General features: G+C 42.2%; 1 protein-coding gene across 1 annotated transcript; it reads right to left on the bottom strand.

Annotated features, from left to right (window-relative positions):
- Positions 1–1,622: 1,622 nt before the first annotated feature.
- LOC116250669 (putative pentatricopeptide repeat-containing protein At5g52630) lies at positions 1,623–4,307 on the bottom strand. The gene has a single exon (XM_031624483.2). It carries the CDS (start codon positions 3,844–3,846, stop codon positions 1,945–1,947), a length of 1,902 nt encoding a protein of 633 aa, XP_031480343.1. The 5' UTR covers positions 3,847–4,307; the 3' UTR covers positions 1,623–1,944.
- Between the last annotated feature and the right edge of the window lie 16,992 nt (positions 4,308–21,299).

Here is a 21,299-nt window from a genome sequence, read left to right as displayed (position 1 = left end):
TCAAAAGTTACAAAAGTTGGCGTAGTCTCCAGTTTATATACCACTAGACTGTCTCGGGTCGCCGCTGTCTCAGACTAAGACGAGTACAAAACCTGACTCAACAAATAGAAAAGTAAAATGACTCAGTCTGGGCTTGAACCCAGCTGCGACGCGCTCAGGTTAGCCTGAGCTCTTGCTAGCTAAACCTAACCTTGACACACTCTTGGCTGCGCCTGGTCTACCTCGAACTAGTCCAGCTGCACAGTCTTCGTTTGCCCGGACCAGCAACCTCTGACCTTCGGCCTCGCTCCGCTGATCTTTGTCCAGACTCTCGCTGTTGATCTGACTGCATTTAATCACACCTAAGCTCTGCTCAGCTGGTTGGCCTCTGCTCTAACCCACTGTCAACTATGCGCACTCGGCCTTGGCTGAAATCTGTCTACCACAGCTCTCTCTTTTCTGCAGATTAACCTCAGAACAAATGTTGACGCCTGCTCGGGTTGCCTCAGCCTGCTTGTGCCCAACGCCTTGCGCTTCGACTTTGCCGGTTGTAGTGTTCGAGAACTAAGATTTCATTACACTGTTCATGAACGAGTTCGAGCCGAGTTGAGCCAGCTCAAACTCACATCGAGTGTCTTGGAAGAAATTTGAATTCAGCTTGTGCTGGAATCGAGTTCAATTTCATCAACTCAAGCTCTTAAAACTTGAACTCAGCTCGATTAAGCTCGAGCCGAATGTTGGCTCGAGCCAAGCCAAACATTTTATTAAAACATTCATTTTTAAAGAAAGAGGCGTGCATACCCATTTGAGCAATTTACTTTTTCTCATAGCTTTATGGGACGTATCTTATATATTTTCTTTTTTGAGCTTAACTGAGTTTTACAAAGCCGAGCCCGCTTAACACAAACTCGACTCATTTAGGTTGTCGAGTTCATTTCTTAACTCAAACTCGACTCGTTTATTTAGGTTGTCGAGTTCATTTCTTAACTCGAACTCGACTCGTTTATTTAGGTTGTTGAGTTCATTTCTTAACTCGAACTTGACTTGTTTAATAAACAAGTCAAGTCAAGCTGGACTCATTCAACAGCCCTATATTTCATTGTAGGGTTTTAGAAGGAACTATTTGGAGACGATCCTCTAAGATTAAACTATCAAAGATTCTCTTCAACGAAACATCAGATGTACAGAAGCCAAAACATTAGATGTACAAATTCACCCTTATTTTCAACAATGCACCGTTGTCAGTTTCACTACACAATTATGACACTACACAATTACACTCGGTTAGACATGCTATTTCGATTTGAAATGACTTCAGCATTAACATGGATGAACTTATTTCCTTCCTTTTTAACACATTTACACTCGGTTAGAAAAGGTAAATACCTTGCAAATTCACTGTTTAAAACAAAAAAGAAAAATATGAGTCAAATGACACGAGTTTAAACAAGTCAAAACAAGTCGAGCTCAGACTCAGTTTTCAATTTGAGCTCAAGCTCACTTCATGAGGAAGCTTGACTTAAGATCGATTCGAGCTCGAAACGAGCAATATGTTGACATGAGCTGAGCTCAATCTCGGCTCACTTGTTGTACATTCCAATATATATACGACTAATCCAATTTTTGACTCGGCTGGGCAAAACTCAATTCAGCCAAAACTTGAATTGGTAAGTCTGACGATCCAGTGCCGTTTTCTGTTTCTCAAAATACGATTCAGGGTAGAGCCATCGAATCGGCTGAGTCCACTAAATAACTTGACCAAGTTTTTTTTGGTTTCAGTAAGAAAATTAGTTGAGGATCAGTCTTTAATCACTCTTGCTAACCACAATGGGCTCAGAAGCTGCTCACGACGCTAAGTTTACATCAGATAATTCTCATGGATGAAAATGACTAAAGTGACCATCTCTGTTAGTTCCTCCAAAATTGCTACGTACACCCACATATCGTTGTGAGTTTACATGTCGCTCACCAGTAATCACCACAGGAGCACAGACCATGTTCAAAGTGATGGAAACGATTGTTGTCTCTGAGTATAATTACCCTGTCTGTGCACTTTGAAACCAACTTCATGGCCTCATGACAATCTGTGCACACCCGCAAATTTTTCATCACCCTTATAGGCATTGAACCTTTGATACTGATAAGCCCAAATGCAACTGCTAGCCTCTCACTGTGGTAACCAACCACCCTCTCCTTCACTTCATCTGTTGATGCGAACCCCTTGATACCAACATAACCAGCTTTCCTAATTTCACTGTCCAATTCCTCTAGCTTAGCATAAATCTCCGGTGTTTGCACGTGGGATTTATCATCTGCCACGAATGTGTGAACTTTGTTCCCAACTGCTACCCAACTCAACCCAACCTCCTTCTTCACTCCTTCGTCTCTCATTGCCTTCCTAACCAACGCAGCTTCCTTCCACTTCCCTGCAGTTGTATATGCATTCACAAGCAAGACATGCGTGCCAGAGTTCCTTGACCCCATCTGGAAGAGTTTCTCTGCTGCGAAATGCGCCCTTTCAGTATCCCCATGCATACGGCATCCAGCGAGCAATGCCCCCCAAACAGATTCAGTTGCTTTGAAGGGCATTCTGTCAATTAGACCAAGAGCTTCATCAAGCCTACCAGCTCGAGCATACATATCAACCATGCAAGTATAATGCTCGGGGTTTGGTTCGACCCCAAATACGCTCTCCATTACACCAAAGAAGTACTCGCCAGTATCAACCAGCCCCCTGTGACTGCAGGCAGACAGTATGCAAAGGAAGGTAATGAAATTTGGCTGGAAACCTTCTGCTTTCATTCCATCCAACAATCTAAAAGCTTCCTCAGTATGCCCATGCTGGGAACACGCAATAAGAATAGAGTTCCATGCACCAACATTCCTCTCGGGCATCTCGTTAAACACTTGTCGAGCATCATGAAACATGCCACATTTTGAGTAGAGGCCCACCAGTGAACTGCCTACGAAATTTGATGAGTCAAAGCTCGACTTAACGCATAAGGAATGCAACTGCATGCCCAAACTAAGAGCCGTCGTGACCCCACAGGCACGGATTAGACATGAGAAGGTAAAATCATTGGGACTCATACCCTCCTCATTCAAGACCTGCTTAAAAAGGAGCAGTGCCGCCTCCTCCAATCCATTCTGCACATATCCAGCAATCATGCCACTCCAAGTCACAACATTCCTCTCAGGCATGTCTTCAAACAGCCTGTGGGCATTCCCAACATCGCCGTGCTTGGAGTACATGTCAACTAAGGCACTCCCCACAAACACATTCAAGTGGAACCCAGTCTTTACAGCAAGAGAATGGAGCGAGCATCCATAGTGGAACGCATCACCCGCTGCCCCACAGGCCTTTGCAGCACTGGCAAGCGTGTACTCGTTGGCAAACATATGGGCCCGATGCATGCCACGGAAACAGTCAAGCGCATGCTCCGGAAGCCCGTTCTGCGCATATCCAGAGATCAACGAGCTCCAGGTTGCCGGGACTCGTTGATGCATTTCGTCGAACAACTTCTGCGCGTCTCCTATGTGGTCGCATTTGGCATACAAATTAATCAAATGATTGGCCAGCAAGATCACAGACTGCAGCCCAGCCTTCACGGCATGAGCGTGGATCTGTTGTCCTTTGCTTAGGGACCTGACGGGAACAAAGGATTGAAGAAGGTGGCAAAAGTTCCTGTAAGTCTTCTCTGCACTGGAGATTGAAATGGGAGGAAGGGTGCGGTGTTGCTGTGGAGATGGCAATGGAGGCACGGGTTGGGGGGCTTGGTGGTTGATTTTCGATGATGATAGAGAGAGGAAATTTGGCCTGGCGATCTTGGACTCGTCGTTGACGGATACTGAAGGAATTGGGAACATAACTTGAAAGGTATAAAAGCTGAACCATTGTATTTCTTAGGCTACCTGTTTCGCTAACATTGTATTTCTGTGCAAGCAAGTTGCGCTTCCTGTCAATGGTTTTGACAGTAGGATTTTTCCGCTGATCGGAAAGCAGTGGTGGCAAGTTAAACTAACATGCCTCTTAGAAACGAGCTCCCAAGCAACTGGCCTCCTCTGTGAGTCCCTAAAATTGGGCTACACCCAAGTACATGGAAGGAGCCATCTAAGCATGGAAGGAGCCATCCAGTGCCGGTCGAGGCTGTGGAGAGGCAAAACCGGGTGGGACGAATCCTTAAGAGCCGGCCGACGGGCGACGACGAGAAGGGTTGGCCAAAAAGTCACTGGCTTAGGGCTCCCGTACGCCAGGCTCGGGTTGCCGGCGAGACGTAGCCGCAGCACAAGCAGAAAGGCTTTTAGGCCCCGGCCACCCCCCGAGTCCATCGGCCACCTAACGCCATGGGGGGCCAAGGCGGTCCACTTTAGGGATTTGAAATAAGGGTATTGTGAACTATGTCACTGACTGCGGGGTGCGGGTGCGGGTGCTGGTGCCGGTGCGGGTGCCGGCACGGCATATCTCAAAAAAATTTGGTGCGGAGGTGTGGCGAGAGTATTTTATTATTATTATTAATTTATTATAATAATATGTATATAATATATATGACAAAAAATTGTCAATAAACCAACAAAATTATTAAATAACAAGATGAAAACTGCAATTTGCTAATCATGATATGAGTATCAATAATCAATTCAATAAGAAATATACTTTAGTTTTGAGTTCACAGAATCACAGTTTATACAGTCATCCTGTCCTGCACGCTGCAAGCGACGAGTTCGTCGGCTCCACCCAATGCGACGTATAGAAGAGGGAAGAAGAAGAAGAAGAAGGGTCGAAGAGGGAAAGGACGAAGAAGAGGGACGAAGAAGGTGCAACCATCGACTTTGTTAAAAACTTAAAAAAAAAAAACCCTAAAAATTGGACCAAAGTAGACTTTCTCGCCTTTGACCGCACCCGACTCGGGTCAAACGCGAGTCGGGTGCGAGTCGAAAAAAGACGATTTTAGCCGGGTGCGGCTGACCGCACCCGACTCTTATTTGACCCATTTGGGTGCGCACCGGAGGCACACCCGCACCCGAATCTGCACCCGCACCGCGTCGACGCGGGTGCGAGACCAAAACTGCCGCACCTAGGTATCATAGATTGTGAAGCACCAGTACACCTTTTTTTTTTTTTTACTGAAATAAGTTTGGAAGTAAGTTTTGTGAACAATGACTTCTTTTAGGATGGTAGAAGGTTCACTTTGTTACATGGATAGCATGGCCGAGAGGAGAGGGGCCCCAAGTTGATAGAACTTGCAGCCACATGTGCCTTATGGACTCCGAAAGTCAAAAGTGTTATAGTATTGTAGTGTGTGGCACTGTTACAGTGACTGCTTTGGTACTTGCTATAGTAACGTTGCATTTAGCTATTTCAAAAATAAAAATCATTGGTGTTATTACTGTTTTCTTCAATGCATGTAAGATTTCATCTTTTAGCATTTGTCGATACATGGCGTTGCTTTATTTCACAAAGCTTGTTGGTCACATACGACAATATTTTTGATGGTCCTCCAATGACTTGCCTTTGGGGGGTAACCCAAAGTTCATCTTGTAGGATATTTGTAGGGTAAATTTTTATGCTGAAAAATTAACAAGGTTAGCTTCTGAATAAGCTCTGTTTATATAGGTTCACCCAAAAAATTTTGCAAGGTCTTTAAAGGGGGATTGTTTTGAGTAATAAATACTCTTAATATTTTCTCTTCTCTACAATCTATTCTTTGAGTTTAGCCTTCCACTCACTTCTTATGACTCCAGTTAAAAATTATTATCTTGTGTGCTTTTCACTTCATATTTTAACATAAAAATCTTATTCTAAAGTGAAAATCATTGTTTTTAAGTTGTATGTCCAAACTACACATTAGTCATTTTTGTTGTCAATTTGCATTCCTACTATATCGTACTATCAATTTCAACAATCTATCACTAGAACAACGGAAAGAACGTGTATGTCATATTCATCTCTAGATAACAATGCTACTTTCATGTGTTCCATTCATGCAGTCGCTTAAACAGCAAGTCCGTCATATTTACGTCTCTTATGAGGTACTTCACTCATGCATTGACATGAAATATTACTTACCACTTAAGTTTCTAGTGAAATAATCATTTCACCTGCATTGTTTGTGTAGTTGTTCTCTTCAAATATTCACTTTGATTTATTTATCTGTGGGATAAAAATTCTGTGAATCAATTTCCTCTTAATTTTACTTGCAAGAAAGCACCTTCTGTTGATTTCACAATGGGTGTGCGATTTAGATAATTAGTAGGATAATCTTAGAATAAATGGCAAAGCAATTGCACAATTTAGTTCCATGGTCAAACAAATGTAAGATTTATTCCCTAGAGTGGTTGTTTAATTAGCTTATAGGAAAAGACAGAAGCACGAGTTAGTTCCATGGATGTGTTATTTGATCCTTTTATGGGCAAAAACAGGTAGATGATTTAGTTACATAAAGAAGTTATTTCATTAGCATTTAGGCCGAAGCAATGAGCAACTTAGTTCCACTTAGCAATTTTTTCATTGGTGAGTGAGTTAGTTCCATAGATGGGTTGTTTCATGTTTTGTATGCCAAAATATTCACACAATGTTGGTTGTTGCAGTGGTTGTTTCACAAAACTTCATTATTTTCACAATTCGACAATTTATGACAAATATGATAGATTGATTCATAGTCAACCAAACATGTGACAACCATGCCAATATAAATGCCATTATGGTTAGTGGTTCACAATATTCTGGTCTCATAAATACTCCTTGTTTTCACTCAACTAGGGTTTATAAAATCCCCTTGCCCCTACATTGAAGAGTCAGAGCCTCCAAGCAGCAATAGATGTTTGTTGTCTATTTGTCAAAATGGTCGAAAATGCACAAACTATTTCAACGTTGAGAATGAGAAGGAGTTTTTCATGAAAGGATGCATATATAAGGCCTAAGTCACCAGGGTGCCGCCGGAACTCAAGGAGGTCGCACCCAAACCGCACCGGTAAGGAGAGAGAGAGTGTGGGAGAGAGGGCGGTAGGGAGAGGAGAGAGAGTGCAGGAGAGAGGGTGTGAGAGCTTGTGGGAGTGAGAGAGTGCAGATAGAAAGGGGAAATAGACAGAAAGCTCGGGATAGAGGAAGAAGGACGACACGAGATCTCGGGACAAAGGGAGAGGGTCGACACACTTTGGTGGAATAGAGAGAGCAAGGGTGAGGGGGACTGAAGGTGAGACGAAGAAAGGGCGAGTGAGGAGCGGGGGAGGAAAAGAGTGCAGACAGAGACGGCTCAGGCGAGACAGTGTGAGAAGGAAGGGGGAAACATATGGGAGAGAAAAAACCTAGTTACCCTAATCGTCGCTGCACCGCACCGCTACCGCCGCCACTGCTCCTTCCTCCACCTTTTCTTCTCTGCATCGGATGCTCACCTATGGAATGAGAGGGCAACGAAAATGGAGACAAAGAGGAAGAGGAATGAGAGGGCAACGAAAGGGGAGACATGAGAGGGCAACAAAAAGGGAGACAAAGAGGAAGAGGAGAAGGGGAACCCGCGTCGGGTCATGATGGCCTTTCTGTGAACTTTTATATGCTATCGGGCATTACTTGCCCCGATAGATAAACTCTGGATCAGTTCTGATATTGAGTCAAATATAAACTCTGTATCGGATCAGTTATTGAAGCCAGATATCTAAGTTTGGATCTGATATAATATATATTATATATAATGTTTGCAATTTTTTGTCATATATATATATATATATATATATATATATATATATATATATATATATATATATATATATAATATTATAATAATATATTAATCATAATAATAATAATAATAAATACCCTCACCGTACCACCGCACCTAAATTTTTTGAGATGTGCCGTACCGGCACCCGCACCCCACACCTAGGTGACATAGTATAAGGCACCATATTGATGTTTTTGTGGTGGAAAATTATAGGAGAGCAAGGCAGGTAGATGGTCAAAGAGGAAGGTAGTGGCTAATAGAGGAAGAAAAAGGAAATGATGCAAAGAGAAAAGACTAGTTATGTACTCTACCTTCATTAACAAATACACAATTTGAGAACTATGTATCTAAGTTGGGAGAAAGAGTGAAGAGAGGAGCAGTTCAATGAATTGGCAAGAAAAGGGCTCTTACAAATGGGTATGGCTGGTTGGAGCATCCCATACATTACTTTTGGATATCTATGAGAGACATCCAAAATTAAAAACATGGGATGCTCCAAGTAGGCAAATAGCACTTTGGCATCTGCCAACTCATTGAATTGCTCCTTTTTAGTTGCTCTTTCTCTTGGCTATATTTCTCAAATTGCAAATCAGCCATCTTTACACATCCATTCGTAAATCCCTCACACCATTGTATGAAGATCTAAAGTAGTAATAAAATGTAAGTGAAACTTGTTAATTTTTTTGCTCTATCATAAGCAGTCTGTATCCGTTTAACTCCATCTGTATTCAATCAATTGCAAGTAAAAAAGTTTGCATCATTGATGGCCAAAACAGTTGGGCAGTTTAGATTATTGGTATGATTAACTTGAAGTAGATGACAAAAGAGATTAAAAGATAGAAAGAACATGGATCAGCAAATTAGATCAGTAAGTCAATAGATGTGGGCAATTTAGTTTGATTAGAATGACCATTCCATTAGCTTACAAGTGAAAACAAATGTGCAATTGTGGCTACTCATTGAGCCACATTAGGCCAGCCCAAGACACTGCATGATAAGCTTGGGTGGGCCTGAACTCCTTGCTGGCAGCTTGTGCCTCAATTCTCTTAGTTATCTAGTCAGGCCAATTTGATGGTCAACTTCATGGTCCAATGCAGGCTATCAGAGGGCTTGGTTGGATTAGCCCAAGACCGAAATGAGAATCTATCTGCACATTAGTTGTAGCAATGGCACTATGTAAAAAGAGAAAGACAGAGAGAGAAAGAGAGGGAAGGAAAAAAGGAAAATTGGGATGGGACTGCCGGAGCAGCTCTATCAAGAGAGTGTGCACCAAGAATTAACTTTTAATCTTTAGGAAAATCTCGTCAATGTGTTGACTATGGTCGATGCCAGTTAGGGCTGCACACGAGCCGAGTTGAGCTCGAGCTAGACTCGAGCTCGACATGAGCTTCACAGCCACAGCTCGCCTCGAGTGACTGTCCCTTTCCCCTCTTCCTCCATCACGAGGGACGAAGAAGAAGGAATCATTCCCCCACCCACCGCTGAACGGCGGCCCCTGTTGGGTTGGCCAGCACCGTCCGATGGTCGGTGTTGGGTAGGGGAACGACTGCCAGCCTCCCCTTTCCTCTACCCACCAAGGGTAGAGGCAGGGGGGTGCTCCGCTGGCTCCGGCCCTGCCGTTGCAGGCGGGACCATGGAACGGTGCTGCCCCGACACCGCCCAATGGGCCTGTCGGCGACTACAAGGCCGGAGCCAGCATAGCTCTTGTTGGATGAAGAAGGGAGAGGGAGGGGAAGAGGGAGGGAGGGAGGTAAAGAGAGGCATAGGGAGAGAGAGGGAGAGGGAGAGGGAAAGGGAGGGAGATGGGGATTGGTCTTAAATCGACGGTCCATTTTGATGTCTCTATATATATAAATAGGCCCGGCACCATCCACCTGCCGAGGCTGTTCTATATATATATATATAGGCCTGGCACCATCCACCTGGAGGCCGTTTGATTGGAAACATCAAACAACCCGAGTGAAAGGGCAACAGAATAGGTGGGTGAGGTCTAACAAAACCAGTGCTATTAGATGCACAGACGTCAAGATGTGATGCATGTGCATCATACATATCATTCCCAAACATCATACGCATCATTCCCAATGTTATGCATTAATGCTAAGCAATGCACTAAGCCTATGAAACAATGCCTAGCACAGCTATGCATAATAATGAGCAAATATCAGGACGATGAAAAGTCATGTATATAATATCCACAAAAATAATGTTAAAAATTAAAAGATCAAATTACACACAAGTGAAGAAAGAATGTGGGAAGAGAGAGTGAGAGTGAAAGAGGGGCGACTAGCCACTGATCACCCCCATTTCCATTTAACGGTCCCCAAACGGAAGCACAGAGAGAGAGAGAGAGAGAGAGAGAGAGAGAGAGAGAGAGAGAGAGAGAGAGAGAGAGAGAGAGAGAGAGAGAGAGAGAGAGAGAGAGAGAGAGAGAGGTGACTGGTTGCCGGTCACCTCGCTGGAAGGGAAACAAAGAGAGAGAACATCAACGCGCAACATTACTAAAAAAGCCCTTGAACAGGAAATCAGGGCAATACATCCAAGATTGATCGTACCCTCATTCCAAACAACAAAACCAGTACTGAAAAAACCCTAGTACATAGCCCAGGACAAACCATTTGCAGCATGGAATAGCAAAGCCAAAAAAAAAAGAAGCATAAGCACCCTCATCCCTCTTATGACAAACAACCAGCTAAAAGGATATGTAGTCTATGAGTAACCATTTCCTTCATCAACAACTATTAGAGCCATTCAAGCAATAGCATTCTCATGCGATAGGCGAGTGATTGGAGCCAAAACAGCATCGAGCGAGTGGCAGATCATGGCCATGTGGTGGAGCACATGCAATAACAAATTAACAATATCAAGCAGACAGTGTGGCCCATCTTGAATAGAACACCATGACCACCCAGTGGGGTTGTGGTTTTGATGCACACACATCACTTGGTGATGTGTGCGCATCTAATAACAAATGATCATTCTCATAAATGCACCATATAATTGAAATGATGTGCAATTCACCTGATGTGTGCACATCAAAGGGGTGATGTGCATGCATCAAGTTGGTGCACAATTCATGCTTGATTCCTCACCCCCTGCGTTCACATGTCCACCTATCTTTACTATCAAAATTCCACATTTTGCATTGGAAACTTAAAAAATGGAATAGGCTGTTCCATTCCATGGTGTTTTAGCTCATTCAAACGGCCTCTTTGTCACTGGCCTATTTTCTTCATACCATGAGGCATGATGGTTGCATATCCGACGTAAGCCTTAAGGAACAAAGGAGTGTGCATATAACTCAAAAACAAAGAGTACATATGAAAAGCAAAGAACAACAGGAAGTAGAGGGAGGAACTTATAATGAACATATATTACTTTCATCAGATAGGAAATACAGTAAGGAGATCTTGAAGAAAACTCAATTTTACTTACATAGGATGGCTGAAGCCATTTATATAGGACTCAAATGTCGACCACCAAAAACACAGAATCTCCAACATTCACTGAAGCTGGTGGGAGGGGGCTCCATTACAAGTAAACATAGGCATATACCAAAGACAATGTAAAAAAAATGAAAGAAGACCATATATGTTCCCTTGTGTTTGTGTCTGTATAGTCTTTTCGTTTGCTTACAAGAACTATTTGTGTACACTTGTTTAAGTACCCTTCCATCGGTCTAAGTGTCATGTTTGGTTGTTTTGAATGTTCGGCAATACGAGCCCTTAGGCACCCTTACAAGTAAAGTTGAGTCTATTTCCTTGCTTATCTTTTCTTCTGATGTACTACCTTTTTAAGTGAATGAAACAACACAATGCAAGTTCTTCTACTCCTTGCCTCTATTTACACACTCTTTGTTTTCAAGTTGTCTGTGCACTTGCTTACTCTTTATGCTTGCGCTAGTTGGAAGGGTCATCGTGGTGCACATATTGGCGAGAACAGACGCCAACGGGTATCGTAGCCATGTTCGACTCAAGCTGGAAAGCAGTTAGAGAGTCGGTGTAGAACAACATGCCGGCAAGCGGTGATTGAAGAGGACGTCTTGGCAACTCATTGGAATCTGCGAAGCGCCAAGCGCAAAGGGTTGGCCCAGTTTGACAAGATGGCACATCCCATGATCGGGAAGACTTGGCTGAAGTTGTAAACAAGCTGATTCTTGACGTAGCCACACAGGAGGAAACATTGGGTAATGCAACCGAGTCCCGAGGAGTTGAGGGATGAAGTAAAGACCATGAGGGAACAGATGGCCGAACTTAAGGCCATGAATAGGTCACTTTCTAATACAGTGACCACATTGCAAGATGAAGTTAAGGAACTTCAAGCAAAGAACCACACGCTACAACGGCATGTTTCTATAGGTGGTGGTCACGATCGACCATCAAAGGTTGACGTTCAAAGACTAGCAAAATGCAATGAAAATCAGGATAGTCGGCTGATCGACAACCTTTTTTTCAAGTGAGATACTATCTAGATCTTTAGGGCATCGTGGAAGATGTCCTCTAGGTCAAAACCACAGCCATGTTACTTAAGGAAGATGATATTGCCTAGTGGAAGCTTGATATTCAAAAGGGGATATGCAAAATAGATACTTTCGATGACTTTCAATGAGAGTTGAAAAACTGCTTCATGCCCTGAATGTAAAATGGCATGCTTATTGGATAGTGGGTGAATTGAAGAACACAAGATCCTTGCGAGACTATGTGAGGACCTATCAAAGACTTATGTTGGATGTATCTGATATGCTTAAACAAGATAAACTTGACTGGTTTATTTTAGAACTTCAGTCTTGGGCACAATCCGAGGTAGAAAGAGGTAATCCAAATACTTTGGAGGATGCTTATATAGCAGCGGATCACTTGGTTGATATCCAATGCAAGAACTGCACTAACACCTTCAAGTCTTCGAAGAAAACAGACATGGAGAGAAGAAAGAGTACCAACGAGAACATAAAGGTGAGTCATCGCTCAACACCAAGTTGAGAAGAAACCTTTCTTTCATAAGCACAAAGATTACCAAAACAGAGTGGTAATTTGTTGGTTCTGCAGAGAGAGGTACATAGCTAAGCAATGTCTAAAGTGCTTTATAAAAGACAATGGGTAGGTCAATGTTGTAGTTGTTAAGGCTAATGTTGAAGGTGCCACAATCATCCATGGGAAATGTTCAGATTCTCATTGTTGTCTAAAGTCGAGCAGCATCAAGCGTGATGGTGAATGTGGAACTGATATACTTTGGTATCACTATGAGGAGAAAGTTTACTATAGCCATGGTAGACTTCGGGGCAACGCATAACTTCGTTTTGAAAGGAAAAGCAAAGATATTGGGATTGAAGCTTGAGCCTAAATAGAGAACCTTGAAGACGGTGAGCTCTATGGTCAGGCCTATCCTTGGAGAAGCAAAGGGTGTAGTCATCTAGATTGGGAGTTGGGTTAACATTACAAACTTCGTAATTGTTCTCCTAGACGACTTTAAAGTAATTCTTGGCATGGAGTTCCTTCGTACCAAAATATTATGATGTTGGCAAAGTTCAATTCATTGACATTGATGGGGCCAGACTGTTCAGTGCATTCCTACTCTACTAGTGGAAAGTCACCTTCTGCATTTTCAGCTATGCAACTGAAGAAGAGTATGAAACGTGGAGAGCAGACGTTCCTTGTGCCTGTTTGTGTAGAGGAAGGAGCCAGGTCAGTTATTGTCCCACCGACTCTAGTTCCCTTGCTGAAATAGTTTCAAAAAGTAATGTCACCTAAACTACCAAGGCGGGAAGTTGATCACCAAATTGAACTAGTCCTTGGAGTTTGACCCCCCAGCCATTGTTCCTTATCATATGAAACAGGCTGAATTGAAGGATATGCGAAGACTGCTCAATGAGATATTGGAGACAGACATCATCCGACTCTCTAAGGCATCGTTTGGAGTCCGAGTGTTATTTTAAATGAACCATGATGGCTCAAAGCATCTATGCATTGACTGCCATGCATTGAACAAGGTAACGATCATGAACAAATACCCATTGCCACTCATTGTTGACTTATTTGATATTTATTTGAAATTAGACCTTCAATCAGGTTATTAGCAAGTCATAATAGCAAAAGGAGATAAACCAAAGACCACTTGTGTCACTAGTTATGGTGCTGATGAATTTCTAGACATGTCATTTGGGTCGATCAATGCCTCATGACTTTCTCAACATTGATGAACAAGATCTTCTACTCGTACCTTGAGAAGTTCATAGTGGTCTATTTTGATGATATTGTGATTTTTAGTAGCAATGGAGGAGCACGTCAATCATGTGGTGTTCTAAGTATTGAAGGTGAATAATCTTTATATGAAAAAAGATAACTGTCTTTTTAGCCAACAAGAGATCAGCTTTTTCTACCATGTTGGTGAGTTGCAAATAGATCTAGAGAAGGCGAGAGCCATCCATAATGGAAGCCACCAACTATAGTGTCTAAATTGTGATCGTTCCTTGGGTTGGCCAATTCCTATAGATGGTTCATCAAGGGATATCCTTTGATTGTTGCTTCCCTCACTAGCTTTTTCAAGAAGAACACAACTTAGGTTTGGACGCAGCCTGCCCAGAATGCTTTTGAAAGATTTAAGAGAGCACTTGTAAGAAAGTTTGTGCTTAAGTTGCCCGAGCATTTGAAGTCTTTTGAGTTTCACACAAACTTTTCTGACTTTTGCTATTGGTGGGGTATTGACAAGCAAGGGCATCAGGTCGCCCCAGTCCGATAAGGAGTCGGGCTCAGGCCGGCTCGACACCTGAAACTTGGGCCCAAGTCCAATCTAAGCCTGAGACCGAGCTTTGCTGGATTAAATTAAAAAATATATATTTTTAGTATAAAAATATATAAATATAATTAATAATATATTATAATTATATATATATATTAATAAAATATATATTAAAAAATATTATCAAGCCCACCGGGCTTATCCAGTCCACCGGGCCGGCCCGATAATTGATTGGACCAGCCCAGTGCCCTTTTTTTCGGCCCTAGGCCCATACCCGAGTTGGGCCAAGTACCGGGTACCCATTGGCAGTTCGGCCTGGTGCCCAGGCTTAGGTATTGATGCAAGAGGGACATATGATTGCCTAGAACCAAAAGTTGAAGGAGGCAGAAAGGTGCTATACTATCACAGAGAGAAATGACTGCTATCGTGCACTAACTTCGCATATGGAGGCATTATCTGTTGGGAGCTCAGTTCATTGTAAAGACTGACAATGTAGCCACAAACTACTTTTAAACGCAGAATAAGCTATCTCCAAGGTAGGCTCACTGGCAAGAATTCTTGACCGAGTTTGATTTCACTTTGTAGTACAAGGTGGGAAATACCAACGTCATTGTTGATGCATTGAATTGAAAGGCTGAACTTTCGGTAACTTGGGCAGAGTCCTCTACAACTGGATGGTGCTCTCCTCGATCATGTTTGCGAAGGGATGCGGTAGGACCTGACAGCACAACACTTGGTGGCCTTAGCCGAAGTGGAGAAGACTTTGAGGTTCTGACTACGAGACAGACTTTTCCACACCAAACGTAGATATTTGTGCTAAGATGAGGAAACTTTTGACAAGAGCTTTTAAAGAAGTGTCATGATACATTATGAGTTGGCCACTCTGGCCAAGAGCGCACCCTAGTACTCCTTGAACACAACTATTATTGGACACAGATGCAAGATGATGTTGAGGTGTACATGCAGAAGTGTTTCATATACCAGCAAGTTAAGGGGTTGAACCAGAAACCTGCTAGCCTCTTAAAATTGTTGTCTATTCTAGAGCATCAATGGGAAAGCTTCTCCATGGACTTCATTGTGAGTCTTTCGAAAGTAGATAGCTACAGCTCTATCATTGTTGTTGTGAATAGGTTTTTAAAGTACGCTACCTTTATCTCAACTTTAAAGGAGTGTCCTACAAAGAAGACAGCGGAGTTCTTCATGAAGGACATAGTAAAGTATTGGGGCGTGCTGAAGAGCATTGTGAGTGACCACGATGCTCGCTTCACGAGCAAATTTTGATGGGAAGTATTTTGTTTGCTCGGCTCAAACTTGTTGTTTTCCACAGGTTTTCACCCATAGACAGCCAGACAGAGGGCATCAATGTGTTGTTGGAACAGTACTAGTGGCACTTCATTAGTGCAAACTAAAAAAACTAGCTGAAATTGCTCGATGTTGCCCAATTCTCTACAACTTGCAAAAGAGCAAGTCTTCTAGGCACAATTTGTTTGAAATAACTACGGGGCCACAGTTGTTGATGTCGTACACTTTTTCTGCTCAAGAAAAGGGAAGGCCTACATTTGCCCATCAATTTGTCAGAGACTGACAGGAATAGACGGAACTCGCTAAGGCATTCTTGCATAAGGCTGTCAAAAAGATAAAAAAGTAAGCTTTCAAAGATTGACAACTTGTCGAGTTCCGAGTTGGAGACCAGGTCCTCGTGAAGTTGTATCCTGATCACACAAATATCTTTCATGGGTGACATCATGACTTAATATGGAAGTATGAAAAACTATTCACTGTGATCAAGAGGATTGGGAAGTTGGCGTACAAGCTAAATCTGCTGCCAGATTTCAAGGTGCATCAACTGTTTTACATATGCAATTTGAAATTATTCTACATTGATGTCAAAGATCCAGAGCGGAGCCAGCTGCAGCGAGAGCCAATCATACAAAGAGCCCCTACAGGTAAGCGTGCAGCCGACGAAAAACTGAAGTAGATTCTTTGACACAAGATCAACTATCTTGTTAAGCCAAAGAAGTATTTTGTTAAATGAGCAGATGAAGAGCAGCCTACCTAGGAGTACATGTTTCAAATGAAGCAGTGCTACTCAAAAGAAGTTAGGGCATGCCACAATGCAGTTGATGCCGAGGACGGCGCATGATTTGAAGGGAGGAACATGTTTCTGTGTGTCTGTGTTTGTATAGTCATTTTTCTTTCTTACAAGAGCCATTTATGTATGCTCATTTACTTATAAGGGAGTGCCCTCCCACCGGTCTAAGTGTCATGTTTGGAGGTTTCATGTTTTGGGTGTTTGGCATGAGGTTCCCTATGTGAGCCCTTGGGCACCCTTGTAAGTAAGGTTGAGTCAATCTCTGTGATTACCTTCTTTTGTGATGTACTGCCTTTCTAGTGAATGAAATAATGCATTGCAAATTCTTATATTCTTTTTCTCCATTTACACACTCTTTGTTTTCAAGTTATCTATGCACTTGCTTAGCCCTTCAAGCTTATGGCAGTTGGAAGGGTCGTCGCACCGTACGGGTCAGCAAGAACAATTGCCCCATGACAATACAAATGCAGACATAGGTGAACATGCTCCACCCTTCAAATCATGTGTCGCCCCAGCATGGTAGGTTGAACTTCCTTTGGGTATATTTGCTTCATCTAGAAGGCATACACCCAGATATGTTGCTTCCTGCCTACCCACTTCACAAGATACTTGTTTGGCTCTCCAAGATAATTGATTTTGTACTAAACAATCTACTCCATCTATCGGTTCACTGCTTGCTAGGTTGGTGGTGCTCTTTGTAAAATTGGCATCTGCTATGGCATGCTCCTCTCAGGGTCTTAACCATCGACATAAAGTGGCTCTTAGGTCACAGACATGCAATATTGAATATACCTTAAGTCTGACAACATATCTAGCTTGTATGCCAACTTCCTGATACTCTTGACTACAATGAATGGTCTCTCATATTTTTGAACAAAATACAATGTCGCTCATGAAAGATTTCCATGCGATTTGGGTACATCTTCTCAAGGACTTGGCCTTTGACTTTGAATTCTATGGGTCGTTGCTTCTTATCAGCTCATTTGTTCATCTTCTTGGCCGCTTTGTGGAAGAATGTTTTGGCTAGTTCCATTTGCTCATGTGAGTTTCTAACAAACTGGTAGGCGAAGATTGGTCGTTCTTTCTTTTGGTTAGCAAAAGTATGTTGCATCAGCGATTGCTGCCTAGTGGCTTTTTCATAACGGATTGTATCTTGAAAACTTTCTCTTTGGAAAGTTGCAGCAAAATTGGGCTATATCGATCAATTTCACCTATTCTTTTATTTGCATTAACAAAGTCTCATATATATTGCTCCAATAGAGCATTGAATATCTATTTGTTGACGGAAGCTTGTTGAAAACAACAAGTTTGAACCTAGAAATTGGAACACTTCATGCCAGAACTTGCCTGTGAAGTGGCCATTACAGTCGCTTACAATGTTGTTTGACATGCCCCGATACTTTTTATGCACTTTATGAATAACTTCACTGTTTTTTTCGTAAGACACTTTTTTAAGGTTGGGATGAAATCTATGGAAAGGCTCCATGGTCGTTCGAGAACAAGAAAAGGTTCCAAGAGGTTGGGAATCTTCTGCTTCATCCCATTGTCCTACTGGCAAATAAAGCAAGTCTTCACATAGACCTCAACATTGTCCCACATCTGTAGTGAATAATAGCCACGTACAATGAATGCTAGGATTGCTTCTAGCTATGATGGCCTGCCCACAATGTGTCATGACACTCCTTAATAGCTCCCATTGAAGATTGCCCCATCCTAGCACGAACACGTGTTTGCCTCTGGTAACAAAAAATCTATCCCACAGCTAGAATCTCCTAGTCTTCCCAACCTTGCCCAAGGTCATTAGGTGTTTTGTCATGGAATCATATTGCATGCCTTTGTGAACACACTTGAGAAGAGCACCCTTCAGTTGTGTTTCAGAGACCTATACTTGAGTGGCCACAAAGTTTTGCTTTCTAACTTAGTGTGTCGGCCACAACATTGGTTTTTCCTACTTTGTACTTCAGTGCAAAGTCAAACCCCGCCAAAAATTAGATGGAAATACAAAGACGGACATGAAGTCATCTAATTTCAAGATACTCATAATGAAGTCTATGGAAAGGCTCCATGGTCATTCGAGAACAGGAAAAGGTTCCAAGAGGTTGGAAATCTTCTGCTTCATCCCATTGTCCTACTGGCAAATAAAGCAAATCTTCACATAGGCCTCAACATTGTCCCACATCTATAGCGAATAATAGCCACGTACAATGAATGCTAGGATTTGCTTCTAGCTATGATGGCCTGCCCACAATGTGTCATGGCACTCCTTAATAGCTCCCATTGAAGATTGCCCCACCCTAGCACGAACATGTGTTTGCCTCTGGTAACAAAAAATCTATCCCGCAGCTAGAATCTCCTAGTCTTCCCAACCTTGGCCAAGGTCATTAGGTGTTTTGTCATGGAATCATATTGCATGCCTTTGTGAACACGCTTGAGGAGAGCACCCTTCAGTTGTGTTTCAGAGACTTATACTTGAGTGGCCACAAAGTTTTGCTTTCTAACTTAGTGTATCGGCCACAACATTGGTTTTTCTTGCTTTGTACTTCAGTGCAAAGTCGAACTCCACCAGAAATTCTTGCCATTGGGATTGCTTCGTTGTTAACTTCTTCTAGGTCAGAAAATAACTTGCAGCCACATTATCCATCTTCACAACAAACTGAGCTCTCAACCGATGGATCCATGCAGTGGTAGAGATAGTGGGGTCTCCTCTGGGGCCACCCTTTGAAAGGTGAATTTAGTGTTAAAAGTTGGGTGAACTTGTGCCCAATTATATGGGGTAAACCCACAAGATCCGAGTCACTATCCCATGGTCAATTGAAAATTTGTTAACCATATATTTAGTGACCCATATAAAAAAAATGGCTTTTCCTCTGCCTCAATAAATGAAGGCAGTCGACATGGCTATATCTCCCGTTTGTGGTATAGAATAGTGTCACTTTGCATCCTTTAGTTTTTTGCTCTTGTAGGCAATGGGGTGCTCCTCTTGCATTGACACTCTACCAATAGCAAAATCAAAGGCATTAGTGTGAACTTCAAATGGTTTTAAGTGGTCAGACAGTTTTAGCAATGACTCGTGCATAAGGGCATTCTTCATTCTATTAAAAGCAAGTTGAGTTGGCTCTGTCCAAACTTATGTTTTATTCTTCTTCAACAAATCAATGAGGGGCACAACAATCAGATAATACCCCTCCATGAACCACCTATAATAGTTCACTAACCCAAGGAAAGACTTTAACTCTTGAACTTTATTTGGCGGGTTCCACTCCTGGATGACCTTTACCTTCTCTATCATATGTGGCTAACTATGCATAACAATATGCCCAAAGAAGCTGATTTCCTCCTAGCCAAAGGGGCACTTCTTCCTCTTCACATAGAGATCATTTTCCTTCAACACTTGGAACATTGTCTATGAATGTTTCATATATTATTCCAAATTGTTGTTGAATACAACAATGTCATCGAGATAGACTACCACGAACTTATCTAGGTATGGGTAGAAGTTCTTATCCTTCAGCATTGAGAAGGTGGCAGGGGTATTCATCAACTCGAACACATACTCCATAATGGGTAATGCAAGTGGTCTTAGATTCATCTCCTTTACAATTCGGGCCTGCCAATAACCTGAACAAAGGTCCAACTTAGAAAACTACACATGCTCTACCCAACTAATCAAATCGGTCCGCTATCAATGGCAAATAACACTTGTCTTTTATGGTTACTTTGTTTAGTGCTTGGTAGTCTATGCTTAAAATCATATTGTAGTCTATGCTTAAAATCATATTGGAATCATCCATCACTGTCATTGAGAAGTTGACTTTTCCCAACCAACTCCCAATCTTCACAACCACACCCCAGGCCACTTCCTGGATGGGTTTCGCCTCTAAGTTCACTGCCTTCACACATAACTCTTTGTTCTCAAGGGTAAGACCCAATCTTCTTTCCTCTTCTTTTGAGATGAAGTTATGTGTTACAATAATGTTTAGTACATAAGTCAAGTAGTTGTCACCACCGTCATATTTGCCATTCTCTTCAAAACACTGAGGAGCTAGAGTGCTCCCATCCTACGGGTCTTCAGCTTCTTAACCATGCAATGCACAAGCATATTGTTTTACGAAATTTGCCTGGCTGCTTCCAACATTTAGACACTTTGAATCAAAGTGATTTCCACTACAGTGACAACACTTCAATTCTAGATGTGGCCAAGAAAGCATATAGTTGTCATCTTGTCCCCTCCTGCCATCGCTCTTCTAGAAAGTTGTGTCAGTGTTGTCCTTTTCTCGCTGTTTAGTTTCCTTGTTGTTGCCACCACCATTTTGGTTGTTGTTTTTGTTTTTCTTTGAATTGTAGGGCTTATACTTAAACTTTGGCTGTCATGGGTTGTTAACTAAACGTTCAACAGCTGAAAGTGTGCTACTCAAGTCATTTCTTGCCTTCAAAGTTCTTACTCTGCCCAAGGTTGTATTCAATTCATGAAATTGAATAATCTATCTTCATTGAAACATTTTTGAGATCTCCAGCATTTTAAATGTGAAAGCCTAAATATAATCATAGATTAAATGCATCAACTTAAGCTCCATAAGTCGTCGTCATGCCATATATTTTGTATCTCTTGGCAGGAGATGTTTTCACATTTTGTGCTTGAATGTATCCCAAGAATCAAGATGCAAAGGCCCTTCCCAACACCACTGTACCACCTTCACCACCTCAACATTGAAATATGTTAAAAACATTGAAGTAGTTGTAATATTCATCTCATCATCATAAATCTGGTTGACCTT

This window comes from Nymphaea colorata, chromosome 1 (genome assembly GCF_008831285.2).
Source record: "Nymphaea colorata isolate Beijing-Zhang1983 chromosome 1, ASM883128v2, whole genome shotgun sequence".
In the NCBI taxonomy this organism is placed as follows: domain Eukaryota; kingdom Viridiplantae; phylum Streptophyta; class Magnoliopsida; order Nymphaeales; family Nymphaeaceae; genus Nymphaea; species Nymphaea colorata.
The sequence above is the reverse complement of the archived record's forward strand: the minus strand, read 5'-3'. Positions and strand labels throughout refer to the sequence as shown.